This window comes from Portunus trituberculatus, chromosome 24, assembly GCF_017591435.1.
Source record: "Portunus trituberculatus isolate SZX2019 chromosome 24, ASM1759143v1, whole genome shotgun sequence".
Lineage (NCBI taxonomy): Eukaryota > Metazoa > Arthropoda > Malacostraca > Decapoda > Portunidae > Portunus > Portunus trituberculatus.
The window spans coordinates 1,367,144-1,382,143 of NC_059278.1; the positions used below are offsets into that span (position 1 = coordinate 1,367,144).

Sequence of the window (15,000 nt, forward strand, 5' to 3'; positions counted from 1 at the left end):
TTCTACAACTATTTTTAAGACCCCCCTTTGCTACGACCCATCTCCCGTTTTCCTTAATGCTGCAGCGTGACTGAATCTCGGTTTCTGTGAAGGCAGCGGCGTGGACTGCTTTGTTTTATGTGTTTGGTGCAGCGAGCGGCGGAGTGCAAGGATTTTAGTGTTATGGCGAGGTACATCTCTGGAGGTGCTGCTGGGGTACTCCTGGGGTGCTCCTGGGGTCCTTTGGCTTCCTGGGGCTTCCTGGGGGCGGTGGGAATAATGTTATTATATCTTATCTTTATTTATTTATTTTTTTTAATGTTGAGATTTTAGTTTGATTTTTTTTTTTTTTTTTTTTACATAAGGGGTTGTGTTTAGTTGCTTGATCGTTTTGTTGTTGTTGTTGTTGTTGTTGTTGTTGTGGTTGGTGGTGGTGATGGTGGTGGTGGTGGTGGTGTTGTTGGTGGTGGTGATGGTGTTGTTGTTGTTGTTGTTGTTGTTGGTGGTGGTGGTGGTGGTCTATTGTAGTTGCTGTGGTTGTTGCTGCTGTTGTAGTTGTTGTTGTTGGTGGTGGTGGTGGCTGTGATGTTGTTGTTGTTGTTGTTGTTGTTGTTGTAGTTGTTGCTGTGTTATCATTATCATTTTTATCATCTTTTTCTTCTTCTCTTATCTTCTTCTTTACTTGTGTTCATATCGTTCATCTTCTTGTTCTTCATCTTAATCTTCCTATTCTACTTCTACTTCTACTATTCTATTTGATGAAAACCGAGAGAGAGAGAGAGAGAGAGAGAGAGAGAGAGAGAGAGAGAGAGAGAGAGAGAGAGAGAGCCACCTGGGAAGGACTTATGAAATAGGGTGGAAGATTACCTGTCAATATAAAAGCTAACCACATATGTATGGATAGATAGACAGATAGATAGGTAGAGAAAGACAGACAGACAGACAAATAGATACACAGACAGGTACATAAGCAAGGAGACAGGCAGACAGACATATAGATAAACAGATAGATAGATAGACTGACAGATAGACATGATTAAATACATTACTGGATAGACAGAGAGGTAGTTGATAGGCAAGTAGATAAAGAAATAGATAAATGTGATAGACAGATAGACAGCAGTAGATCGGTAGAACAAGAGACAGAGAGACAATAAGACTGGTAGAAGGAAAACTGATAGACAGGAATAGATACAGGATAGACAGAAGGCAAATAGGGCATGGATAGGTGTTAGTGGATACGTAGATACATTTACACAGATTGATTCATAGACGTAAATAGATGCAGATATAGACGTTTTAACTGATAGATAAATACTTCGAGAGAGAGAGAGAGAGAGAGAGAGAGAGAGAGAGAGAGAGAGAGAGAGAGAGAGAGAGAGAGAGAGAGAGAGAGAGAGAGAGAGAGAGAGAGAGAGAGAGAGAGAGAGAGAGAGAGAGAGAGAGAGAGATGGCTAGATAGATAAATAGACTAATGATAAATTTGATGTATGAATAGATAAATGCTTAAGTAAATGGTGTTTTTTTTTTTTTTTTTTTACTTGTGATTGTTGCTTGCCTTACGAAATATGTTGACATTTTATATAATAATTTTTTTTTCTTTTTTTTATCCTTTTTTCCATATTATTTTTATCCCATTTTTATATATTTTTTTGTATTCCTTTCTCATTTTTTATTTCCTTTTTTTACCTCACGATATTATTTCCCTTTTTTTTTCCAAACTTGTCTATTCAACTTATTAATTTTTCCATTGTAGCGGTTGTGTGTTTTGTTGTTGTTGTTAATTTGGGTGGTGGTGGTGGTGGTGGTGGTGGTGGTGGTGGTGGTCGTTGTGTTATTTGTTGATGAATACAGATAATTATTGATACATAGATAGATAGATAGGTAGATAGATAAGTAGGTGCATTGAAGTCTAGGTTGTGGAATTTAGTAGGGAGTAAAGGGTATCCAACGCTCAATAGGGCAAGAATGATTTAGTGATGGACGAAGAAATGTCACTCTCTCTCTCTCTCTCTCTCTCTCTCTTAGCATCTCGGCTCGTATTGACTGCGGTGCTGCTTATAGTAGTAGTAGTAGTAGTAGTAGTAGTAGTGGTTGTTGCTTTTGTTGTTGTTGTTGTTTTGATTTGTCTTCTTCATCTTTTCTTTCTTTCTTTCATTCTCTCTTTCTTCTTCTTCTTTCGTTCTTTCTTTCTTTCTTTCTTTCTTTCTTTCTTTCTTTTGATATATCCTGAGAAAAAGGGACCAGTGAGGTACCAGATTTACTACTACTACTACTACTACTACTACTACTACTACTACTACTACTACTACTACTTAGATGCAATACACAATGGATTCCAGAAGCGAGCTGCAGCCGGGAAGTGATGCAGTACGATAGTTTTGGATGGTCGGAGGATTTTCGCTGCCTGACGTAAAACTAATGGCACAAATATTTCAGAATGATCCTGGAAGCGAGGAGGAGGAGGAGGAGGAGGAGGAGGAGGAGGAGGTGCGAGAGAGGAAAAAGATGGAGGTGGGAAGGATTAAATTAGGATGAGGCTGTGGAAGAGGAGGAGGAGGAGTAGGAGGAGGAGGAGGAGTAGGAAGAGGAGGAGGAGGAAGTGGAGGAGGAGGAGGAGGAGGAGGAGCAGGAGGGAGGAATGAAGTAATTAGAGAGAGGAAGATAATTACGCCTCAAGATGGTAAATAAGAGAGAGAGAGAGAGAGAGAGAGAGAGAGAGAGAGAGAGAGAGAGAGAGAGAGAGAGAGAGAGAGAGAGAGCACAATCATTTTACAAACTTCATCACAGGAATAATGAATGGATATAACACTCAAATGTACTCGAGTCACGAACACCACCACCACTACACCACTGTCACCACCACCATCACCACCACCACCACCACCACCGTGACTCACCACCTGCGCTTCTCCCCCACAGATGGCGCTGAGGGGTAGGAGGTGGCGTCTGGCAAGGAAATGAAGACAATTTCCTAAAAGTTTTACCTGTTGCGCGCCCTCCCACGCCCACTGCGGACCGTCGAGGGCGTGATACTTACTTTCGGGCAGCGTGGGCGTGTGAGAGAGCCACCATGAGTCGCAGGCGGCACAGAACACTCAGCTTCTCAATGCCGCACACGCAGATTGAGCGGCAGATTGACACCTTCCTGGAGACTTTCAAGAGACGAAGTGCCGCGGCCATGGAGCGAGCACAGAGTCTCCAGGGGGGCGCAGGGGGTCTTCTCTCCCCTTACATATACGACACACCTACTCCGGATGGCTCCCCCGCCCACAGGATGCCCCGCTCCCCGCGCCTCGGTACCAAAGTCAAGTTTCATATCCCTGGGAGGCGGTCGCGGTGGGGTGTTTACTGCGGGCGGCCTGGAATGGGTGCGGGCGTTCCCAGAAGTCGCTCCGGCGTGAGTATGGCCTCCTCCGAGACAGACTCCGGTAGTGATTCCATGGAGGGCGTGACTCGCTCCCTCCCTCACTCCCTGCACGCGTGGGCCTCCTCCGACAGCATTCCAGGTGAGTTTGCCCTTAAAATACCCTCGTTTTCTGTGGTGATGTGGCGAGCTCCATAGAAAACTGGATTGGCTTGTGTATTTCCTTTGTCTTTCTTCATTCTGCCTTTTTCACTTACTGTCGTGTATAAAAAGTCTATATTTTAATTTTTACCATGAGTTTTGGATAGAATTAAACGATTTTTATTTACATTAGGAAGAGTCCATGGAGGTGAGAGGATTAATAGCTAGAGTCTTCACTATTTTAATCCCCTCATGATTATCTGAAGCTGTATAAAATCCCTCAACAATAACCACAATGAATATCAAAACGTGTCATGGTACTGAAGGGGTTAATTCCACGTCTGAACAGTACAATGGGCAGTGAACTCGATACAATCATTGACTTTTCTGTCATAACATCGAGAAGTACTTTTTGCATTCACCTGATGGGCGGCAGAGGAGCGTGACTGTGTGCTGGCAGGGGCGAGATTGCATCGTAAACACTGCATAAGGTTGTTTGGCACAGGAGGGAGGGGTTACCAAGACACACACACAGAGGGACAGGTAGGGGTGTTACAAAGACACACACAGAAGGACAAAGACACACACACAGAGGGACAGGTAGGTGGACAGGTAGAGACAGACAGATAGACAAGTAGAAATAGCAGTGAATTGTTTCGTTAAGTTGTTATCGTTTATAATCTTGTTTTCCTCATCCTTCTCTTCTTTCCTTCTTCTTTTCTTCTTGTGTTTTTGTTCTTGTTGTTCTTCATGTTCTTGTTCTTGTCTGTTGTTCTTGTTTATTATTGTCTTCTTTTCTTCATCCTTCTCTTCTTTTTTTTCTTCTTCTTTTCTTCTTTTCCTTCTTGTTATTGTTCTTGTTTTGTTACTGTTTATAACCTTCCTCTTCTTTTCCTCGTCTTTCTCTTCTTTTTCTTCTTTTTTTCTTGTTGTTTATGATCTTTTCCTCATCCTTCTCTTCTTTTTTTTCCCCTTCTTGTTCTTGTTCTTGTTCTTCTTGTTGTTCTTGTTTTGTTATTGTTCATGATCTTACTCTTCTTTTTCTCCTCATCCTTTTCTTCTTTTTTCTTCTTCTTTTCTTCTTGTTCTTGTTCTTGTTTTTCTTGTTCTTGTTCTTGTTCTGTTGTTATTTTTATTATCTTCTCATCCTTTTTTCTTTGTTCTTCTCATCCTGCTCTACTTCTTCTTCTTCTTCTCCTCCTTCTCCTTCTCCTTCTCCTTCTCCTTCTCCTTCTTCTTCTCCTCCTCCTTCTCCTTCTCCTTCTTCTCCTTCTCCTTCTCCTCCTTCTTCTCCTTCTTCTCTTCTCCTCCTCCTTCAAGCAAGAGTAACAACAGGCGTGAAAAAAAGAAATATTTGAATGAGGGTACACTGCAATTTTCATCCACGTACCCCAGATCAATAGGTAATGAGTGTTCCATCAGCTCTCCTTACCTGCCCTTCCTACCTCGCCACCACCACCACCACCACCACCACCACCACTACTACTTCTATTACAGCTACCACTACTGGTTTGCCTCACGAACTCTTGCAAATCTTGAAAATACTAAATGAGGAGGACGTGGAGGTGGAGGTGGAGGTGGAGGAGGAGGAGGAGGAGGAGGTGGAGGAGGAGGAGGTACAGTGGAAGGAAAGAAAGTAATGGAATATTTGGAGGAAAGAGGGAAATAAGAGGAAGGAAGTGTTATTTTGAGGGGAAAGAAAGAAATTAAATCTGTCGTCACTTATAGTCTACATTTTAGTTTTTTTTTCCTTTTTTTCCTCTTTAGTTAATGGAGGAAGAGGAGGAGGAGGAGGATGAAGAGGAGGAGGAGGAGGAGGAGGAGGAGGAAGAGGAGGTGGAGGAAGTGGAAGTTGTGGTGGTGGTGATGGTCAGATAGAGGAGGAAAATGAGGAAAAGGAGGAAGAGAAGGTAAAGGAGGAGGAGGAGGAGGAAGAAGAAGAGGAGGAGGAGGAGAAAGAGGAGGAGGAACAGAAAGAGGAGGAGGAAGTGGAAGTGGTGGTGGTAGTGGTGGTGGTGGTCAGGAAGAGAAGAAAAAAGAGGAAAAGGAGGAAAAGTGGAGGAGGAGGAGGAAGAAGAAGAAGAGGAGGAGGAGAAGGAGGAGGAAGAAGAAGAAGAGGAGAAGGACGAGAACTAGGTGTAAATGTATTAATTATGTCCCCTCCTCCTCCTCCTCCTCCTCCTCTTCTTCTTCCTCCTCATCTTTTTCTTTTTTTCCTCTTTCCCTCCTCCTCCTCCTCCGTTTTCATTTCCTCTCCTCCATCTTCTGTTATTGCTTTCCTTCTCCCTTTCGTCTTCTCCTGCCATTTCTCCTTCCTTCTTTATCGTGTTATCCTTGTTAACATTATTATTCTATTTTCTCTCATTTCTCCTCTTTCTTTATCGCCATTTCTTCTTCTCCTTGTGTTTATCTGTTCTTGTCTTTTATTCCTTTCATTTTAATCTTTTCTGTCTATTTCTATCTTTTATTCTTTCCTATGTCTATGTCTTCTTCCTTTCTTCTTTTCCTCGTTCTTTTTTTTTCTTATTTTCTCTTCTGCATATCTCTCTCTCTCTCTCTCTCTCTCTCTCTCTCTCTCTCTCTCTCTCTCTCTCTCTCTCTCTCTCTCTCTCTCTATTCTTAATTTATTTTCACTTCTTTTTTCTCTCTCTCTCTCTCTTTTTGTTTCACTCTAATCTCGTTGTCAGTTCGTCTTTTTTTCCTCTTCCTCTTCCTCTTCCTCTTCCTCTTTCTTTTTCTCTTTATCTTTCTCTTTGTTCGTCTGATTTTTCTTCTTTTCCTGAGTTTCCTCTCTTATCTTTTTCCTTTTCCTTCCTACATCGATTTCTTTCTCTTTTTCTTCCTTCTTTTCTTCTTGTTATCTTTTATTTTATCTCTTTTTCCTCATCTTTCCTTCCTCCCTTCCTTCTTCTTTCATTTTCACATTGTTTCCTCCTATTCCGCCCATTCTCTTCCTCTTTTTTTTTCCCTTTCTTCATATTCATCAGTTTCTTTCTTTTTCCTCTTTTCTTCTTTCCTTTACATTATTTCCCTATTTTCTTACTGTCTCTCTCATTTCCCTCTCTCTTTCCTTCCATGTGTTTCCTTCTCCCAGATCTTTCCTCTTTTTATCCTCTTTTTTCCTCTTTTTCTCTCTTCCTTTCCTTCGTTTGCCCTCTTCTCTCTTCCCCTTCTCTTGCTTTTGAACTTTCCTTTACTTCCTTCTCCTCTTATTTGCCTTGTATCTCTACCTTCTTTCTCTTCCTTTTCTTCTTCCCCTCTCTTTCCTCTTCCTCTTCTTTACTCTTCCGTTCCCTTCCCATCTTCTGCAGTAAGTCCTCTTCCTTTTAACTTTTCTTCCTTTCCTTCTCTTTCCTTCTCATATCTCCACTTTCTTACCTTTCCCCTTTCTCCTTTCCTCCTATTCCCTTCCTTCCTTTCTCTTCCCTTCTCTTCTCCTCTCTTCTTCTCTCTTCCTCTCGTCTTTCCTTCACTTCGTATCCTTCACCTTCACTTTCTTCCTCTCCTCCGCTGTTTCCCGTTCCTCTTCCCTTCCCTTCCTTTCCCTCCCTCTCTCATCGTCTTTCTTTTCCTCTTCTCCCTTCCTTTACCTAGTATCTCCACCTTCCCCTCTTCCCGTCTTCCTCCTCGCCTGCAGTAAGCCGTCACGCAGCCAGCCGAAGCGCCTCTCCCCTCACTAATTCCCCTCGACCTGGCCTGCCATGATGATGAATTTCCCCTCGCCAATTTTGTCGTAAAGCCGAGAATTTAGCGTCATTTGCAGCGTGATGGATCCGCGGCGAGGGAGGAGCCCAATTACGGTGCTCAGGTGTGTCATTAATTGGCCGGGAATTGGGGAGTTGTGTGACGTTGTTTTTGTAATGGTTTGTGTTTTCTTTCATAATGGTTTGGGTTTTTTTTTCTATTAGTGGAGTGTGTGTGTGTGTGTGTGTGTGTGTGTGTGTGTGTGTGTGTGTGTTTTGGGTGGGCGTGTCACTTTGCGTCTTATACATCAAAGGGAAAGTTTTTATATACGCGAAGTTTTCTTGTCTTTTCTTTTTCTCTCTCTCTCTCTCTCTCTCTCTCTCTCTCTCTCTCTCTCTCTCTCTCTCTCTCTCTCTCTCTCTCTCTCTCTCTCTCTCTCTCTCTCTCTCTCTCTCTCTCTCTCTCTCTCTCTCTCTCTCTCTCTCTCTCTCTCTCTCTCTCTCTCTCTCTCTCTCTCTCTCTCTTCTTTTCTCTCCAGTCAAAGCCAGGCTCCAGAAATGGCGTAGTCTCCTAAGGCAAGGAACGTTTTCTGACGCGGCGCTTCATAGAAAACTGACTCCTTCCTGGAATGACAACAATGAAAACTTTGTACCCGTGCGTTTCAACAAAGGGGAGAAGGAAGTTTATGGCTCCCGGGCAGGCTATCACCCCTCGCTGGGACACTTAGTCACTTCTCGAGGTACTAAGCACTGGCAGGGGCGTATACACACACGCACGCACGCACACACACACGCACACACGCACGGGGAATGATATTAAAAGAACACTCTCGTTTGTCACGTCCACGCATCTCTTATTATCACCTCACGCTGTCTTATGGTAATTTTCCTTCCTTTTCCACTCCTTGAGGGGCTGAGGGGCTGAGGGGCAGAGGAGGGGCGGGCGGCGACACCTGGTGGCGTGAAGTTTGCAGGGCCGTGGGGCGGGGAGGGACGGCCGGGAGGGGAGGCTTGGCAGGGGGCGTCGCAGCAGCCGCCAGCAGACCGCCAGTAGTACCTCAGAGGTGGCGGGGCTGCGGACTTACCCATCCCGCCACACGTACCTCGCCCGCGCCCCCACGTACACGCTCGCACACACGCCCACGTATACGCACACACACAAACAACATACACAACACCTCACACGTGCACTTCACTCACGCGGTTCACGTACACATACACACACGTACATACACACGTACACACACCACGTGCCTCTTCACCTCAGTGCCTCGTCGCTCGCGGGATGTTGGTGACGCTCAGCCCACATGGTGATCCGGACGCCCCGCACCGCTCCTCCTTCACCCTCCTCCCCCTCCACCTTCGTCGAGGGTGAGGCGGTGGTCGAGGCGCACCTGCAGACATACTTACCTGTTGAGTGACGCCCCCTCCCGCCCCCCGACACCCACGCCGCCTCCCACTAATTGTCCGTAAGTCACCTTGATCCTTGCTTCCGTGTAGTGACAAATGAGCGCCTGGACAGCGTGGTTTGGCAAGTCTATTTTTCACTTCAATTAGGTCATCCCGAGTCCTTTAATCACCGGGACGAGTATAATTAACCCCATTCCAGCCCACTCCAGCCCATTCCAGGCCATTCTAGCCCATTCCAGAGCATTCCAGACCATTCCAGGCCACACAAGCACGGACAGAAATCCAGCTCAGTGTTTGTTGCGTAAATAGGAAAGACAAGTGTTTCTGTGTGTCTTGCTGGTTTTGGTCAAGGTTGCGGGCTCCAGCGGGCTGAGGGGAGAGGGTGAGGGCCTTAGAAGTGAGGGTAGGGTGAGGGTAAAGGCGCCACAAGGGTGAGGGAAGAAAATGAGGGGAGTTTCATGAAAGATTTTGTGTTTTTTTACTTTTTTGTGTACGGAAATTATGTTATGGTTATGTCTTTAGTGATTTTCGATCCTTTTCCTCCTCCTCCTCCTCCTCCTCCTCCTCCTCCTCCTCCTCCTCTTCTTCCTCCTCCTTTTCTTCTTCTTCTTCTTTTTCCTCCTCCTCCTCCTCCTCTTCTTCCTCCTCTTCTTCTTCCTCCTCTTCTTCTTTCTCCTTCTGCAGGTTTTCCTTCCTATCTAGCTTATAATTTATGGATATTCTTCTACCCCTTTTCCTCTCTCTCTCTCTCTCTCTCTCTCTCTCTCTCTCTCTCTCTCTCTCTCTCTCTCTCTCTCTCTCTCTCTCTCTCTCTCTCTCTCTCTCTCTCTCTCTCTCTCTCGTTTCGTTCAATTTTCCTTCTCCGTTTTTCCATCGCTTCCTCTTCTCCTTCCTGTCCTTCCTCATTCTTCTCCGCCTTCCTTTCTCTCTGTCTCTGTCTCTCTGTCTGTCTGTCTGTCTGTCTGTCTTTGTGTTTGTCTAAGTCAGTTTGCCAGCGTTTTTTTATACCTGCGACATTCTCTCTCTCTCTCTCTCTCTCTCTCTCTCTCTCTCTCTCTCTCTCTCTCTAAGACTTCGGTGTATGTTTCTTCATTTTTATTGTCTTACTCGACATGATTTCCTCCAGTCCTCTCTTTTTTCTCCTCCTCCTCCTCCTCCTCCTCCTCCTCCTCCTCCTCCTCCTCCAATATCTCATTCTCCTCTTGCTGGTTTTTATAAGAGCTGGTTTCCTCTCGAGTCCCTTCTCTGCCCCTATTTCTCCCTCCCCCCCTTCCTCTCTCCCTCCACAGTCCCTTCCTCTCCCCTTCCTTCCTCTTCCCCTACCCTCTAACCGCTCTCTTTCCCTCCCTTATGGCCGAGGGGAGAGGGAGGGGAGGAGGGGGATGCTGGGAAGGGTTTCCATCTAGTGATAGAAGTTGTGTTTTAAAGGTGCCTTGAGATTTCTCCCTCTTCTTCTTCTTCTTCTTCTTCTTCTTCTTCTTCTTCTTCTTCTTCTTTGTTCTTCTTGTGGTCATCGTCTTGTTTTTTTTTTTTTCGTTTTTGTTTGTGTTGTGTGTTCGTTTGTTCGTTTTGTTTTGTTGTGTTTGGTTGGCTGGCTGGTTGGTTGGTTGTTGTTGTTGTTGTTGTTGTTGTTTACTTTCTCCTCCTCATGATCATTCTCCTCCTTCGTCATCATTAATTTCTTCCTCCTTTTCCTCGTCGTCCTCCTTCTCCTCCTCTCCTCCTCCTCCTCCTCCTCCTCCTCCTCCTCCTCCTCCTCCTCCCTATCATCATCATTATCCTTATCATCATCATCAAACACCTTATAACACTAATTTTCCCTTAATTAATATCATCATCATTATTATTATCATTACTATTATTATTATTATTATCATTATTATTATTACTATTATTATTATCATTACCATTATTATTATTACTATCATCATCCTTATTATTGTCATTATTACTATTATTACCATTATTATCATCATTATTATTCGTCCCACAACAAAAGAGAGTGGAAAAGGACCATCCACACAGAACTAATGAATAAATGAATAAATAAGTAACAACAATAATGAGATGAAAAATGCAGAAGGGATAAATGAAACTCTCCACTTCTGTTCAAATATTCCACGCGGCTTGGTGGAGTCAGGGAGTGGAGTGGCGGGCGTGGAGAGGCTCTGTTCTGGCTTGTGGAGGGGCTGAGGGTGGAGGGGTGAAGAAGGAAGGGTGAGGGTAGAAGGGATGAGGGTGGAGAGGTGAGGGTGAGGTGAGGTGGAGGGTGAGGGTGGAGGGGTGAGGATGGAGGGGTGAGGTGGAGAGGTGAGGGTGGAGAGGTGAGGGTGGAGGGGTGAGAGTGGAGGGAATGAGGGTGGAGAGATAAGGGTGGAAGGGTGATGGTGGAGGGGTGAAGATGGAAGGGGTGAGAGTGGAAGGGGTGATGGTGGAGGGGTGAAGATGGAAGGGGTGATGATAGAGGGGTGAGAGTGGAAGGGGTGAAAGTGGAAAGGAGGTGTTTTTTTTCATTAACAGGGTCAAGGTTCTGGTTTAGGGGGGGAGGGATGAGGGGGGGTGAGGGAGACGAAGAAAGGGGGGGGGGGTTATCACACCTTAATTTGCATCTTCTAATTTGAATTTTATAACAAGATTCGCCTCCATTGCCACTTTGCTTTCCTCGCCACGCGACTCCAGGCTTCTTTCCTCTCCTCGCCTCCGTCTTGTTGCCTCCGCCTCCGTCTCCGTCTCTGCCTCCGCCGCCGCCGCCTTCGTCAGCTCCAGCACCCCCCTTACCTGCCTCCTCCTCTCCCCCTCATAATTGCCAGTCCGACTCCCCGCCCTGCATTCCCTTATCTAACCTTATCTACACACACTTACATACACACACACATTCACACACACACACACACACACACACACACACACACACACACACACACACACACACACACACACACACACACACACACTCACAGATGTCTGAGAGATGTTAAAAAAATTAGTTTCCCGCAAAGATGTGTTGAGACTTGGAGCAGTTTGAGTGAGGAAGTGGTGTCAGCAAAGAGTGTGCATAGTTTTAAAGATAAATTGGATAAGTGTAGATATGGAGACGGGGCCACACGAGCATAAAGCCCAGGCCCTGTAAAACTACAACTAGGTAAATACACACACACACACACACACACACACACACACACACACACACACACACACACACACACACACACACACACACACACACACACACACACACACACACACACACACACACACACACACACACACACACACACACACACACACACACACACACACACACACACACACACACACACACACACACACACACACACACACACACACAGTACTTACTTTATGATTGTTATTGTTACTTCTACTACTACTACGACTACTACCACCACCACCACCACCACCACAATGCAAACCTCACCTGTTAATTAACCTACCCGTGAGACAACCAAGAGCCACCACTGTAACTTTCCAAATTATTTAAGTCCACAAGGCTGTGCTCTTGTTACCTGATCACCTTTTAGCCTTGTTACAGGAGAGGCGCCCTTGGAAAACACGCTAATACTTCTAGTGGTTACCCAGACACCTGTTAGTCTTGTTATGAGCGAGAGTGGCTGAATTAAACTCAATTTTAGCCTTACTGTTACATAGACCTGGTTGTCAATAGCGTTTTTCCTTTTTTTTTACCATGAGTTTTGGGTGATTAGATATTATTTACATTAGGAAGGGTCTGTGGAGGTCAGAACATTAATAGCTAGAGTCTTCACTATTTCAATCCCCACATAAGTTTCTGAAAGTGTATAAAATCAATAAATAGTAAGCAGAATGAATATAGAAAGTATACTGGAGGAATAAAATAAATGCTTTCTTCTCTCATTACTATTTTCTAAGGCTACAGAAATTATGTATCTGGTTGTCAAGAGTTTTTTGTCTTTGATAGTATGGGTGTTTTGTTACTCTGTCTCTAGAATCGTATAGACGCCCTTAACCCCCTCAGTACCATGACGCGTTTCCATATTCAATCTGCGTATTATTAGATGATTTTTTACAGCTTTAGAAACTTATGTAGGGGATGAAAATAGTGAAGACTGTGGCCATTAATCTCCTGACCTCCATAGACCGTCCCTAATGTCAATAAAATGGTCTAAGCGTTCACAAATCTCAAGGTAAAAATATATCCCGCTATTGAAAGGGTTAAGGAATCTGTGTAGCTTTACGTGGAGGCTTTTGGAAGAAGAGGAGGTTATTTCAGGTTTTCAGCATTATGTTCCTAAGGTATCGCTGCTTTTGTGATCCATATTATTAAGTTTGGTATAATGAAAGATGTTGGGATTCTGAAGGGTGTCTCTGTGGCCCTGGTGACAGTTCAACAAGACTTCTGGATCATCAGAAAAAATAAAAAAGAGACATGTGGATTTTACTAATTATGAAGCTCTAGAAAAACACCTTTGAAAACCTGATTAATCATCTTAGACTCTAAAAAAAGCATCGCTGGAAACTTGACTTACCACAAAGCCTTTGGGAAAACAACAACTGAAAAACACTCGAGAACCTAACTAGTAATATCTAAAGCCTTTGAAAATCACCCTTGAAGACTATTGTAAGCTCCATAGCCTTTCATAAACGCCCTTGAAAACTTAGCTAGTAATCTCCAGAGCCTTTGAAAAACACCCAGGAAAACTTAACAAATGAATTTCAGATTCTTCGAAAAAAAAAAAAAAAAAAAAATTGCACCCTGGAAAACAACTTTGAAAACCACCTTAGAAAATTTAACTGGTAATCTCCAGAGCCTTTGAAAAAAAAAAAAAAAAAACCCTGGGAAATATAACGTTGAAAACCACCCTTGAAAACTTAACTAATCATCAGAGCCTTTAAAAAATAACAAAAGAGAACCAAACAAACTCTTCCAGCAAAAATAAATAAATAAATAAATAATAAATGAAAAAAAAACAGGAGGAAAGGAGGAAAAGAACACATTGAAGAGAGAACAGACAAGGAACCTAAAAGCGAGAGAGCGCCTTGGGGATAAAACCCATTTGAAGGTTAATGAACAGACAGAGTCCCCCACGGAGGCTGGAGTAGCGTGGCTTGGCGTGGCGGGAGGCGCTGGCTTAACTAATGCTCTTAAGGCAGGAAGCGTGAGACATCAATTATTGTTGCTTAGGGAGACATCGAGAGAAGCTTAACCCTTTCAATATTGAGATACCTTGCTTTTGTGTATGACCATTTAATATGCATTAGGGTTTGTGGAGAAGATTAATGGCCAGTCTTCACTATTTCAATCCCCCTACGTAAGTTTCTATAGCTGTATAAAATTACCTGATAGTAAGCAGTATGAATATGAAAATGCTGTATGGTACTGAAGGAATAAGGCAGGAAGTGTGAGACATCAAGTATTGTTGCTCAGGGAGACATCTGGGCAAGCTTAAAACCCTTCCAGTACTGAGATGCGTGTTTTACCTTGAATTTTGGGTATGATTAGACGATTTTATTTGCATTAGGAAGGGTCTATAGAGAAGATTAATGGCCGGAGTCTTTACTAACTTAGCGATGTAAGTTTCTGAGGCTGTATAAAATCACCAAATAGTAAACAAAATGAGTATATGAGACATGATATACAGAAGGGATTAATTAAAGATCTCTAGTACCAAACTCTGGAACTCCTTATGCCTGCTTCTGTACTCCCACCTTCCTATCACCTGAATGCATTGAAGAGGGGGAAGGTTTCAAGACTCTAACCCCCAACCCTCCCCCAATATTCTTTTGGCTAACTCTTTCTCAGACCTGCTGGGGAACTGGCATCTAAGTGGGCTGCTTTTGTTGAATCTTTTTATTGTAGCCCTGGTCAGATTTCTCCTCTTACATTAAAAAAATAAAAAAAGTCTTGTGGGGTGTTAATCAGTAGACCTATTGTTGTGTTAGTGGTGTTAGTGGTGGTGGTGGTGGTGGTGGTGGTGGTGGTGGTGATGGTGTTGTCTGGTTTCAATTGAGTTGGTCGTCTTGAAGGGAGTGTCAAGAGCTTCGTGTGCTTCTGTCCTTTACGTGGTAGTGGTGGTGGTGGTGGTGGTGGTGGTGGTGGTGGTGGTGGTGGTGGTCTTAGGGTTAGTATTAGCGGTATCGTTGTTTATATTGCTGTGGCGGTGGTGATGCTGTTGTTGTTGTTATGGTAATGGTGGTGGTGGTGGTGGTGGTGGTGGTGGTGGTGTTTTTGAATCTCTATAAATAATTCAGATCCTTTAAATCCACAATCATCCCTCTCACTGACTCTCTCTCTCTCTCTCTCTCTCTCTCTCTCTCTCTCTCTCTCTCTCTCTCTCTCTCTCTCTCTCTCTCTCTCTCTCTCTCTCTCTCCTTCCTGTTGCTCCTCTTCTTATTCTTCCTACTCCTCCTCTGTTGCTCCTCTTC

General features: G+C 44.1%; 1 protein-coding gene across 2 annotated transcripts in view; it reads left to right on the top strand.

The window, feature by feature from the left end:
- Window positions 1-15,000, top strand: part of LOC123508480 (guanine nucleotide exchange factor DBS-like) — a 322,244-nt gene that overhangs the window by 14,663 nt on the left and 292,581 nt on the right. Inside the window, exon 2 of one of the 2 annotated variants that reach the window (XM_045262238.1) lies at window positions 2,902-3,488. In XM_045262238.1, the coding sequence (XP_045118173.1) occupies window positions 3,053-3,488 (436 nt within the window). In that variant the 5' untranslated portion in view covers window positions 2,902-3,052. Of the gene's footprint in view, window positions 1-2,901; window positions 3,489-8,261; window positions 8,640-15,000 lie in introns of those variants that run through there. The other variant, XM_045262240.1, reaches the window with a different exon arrangement.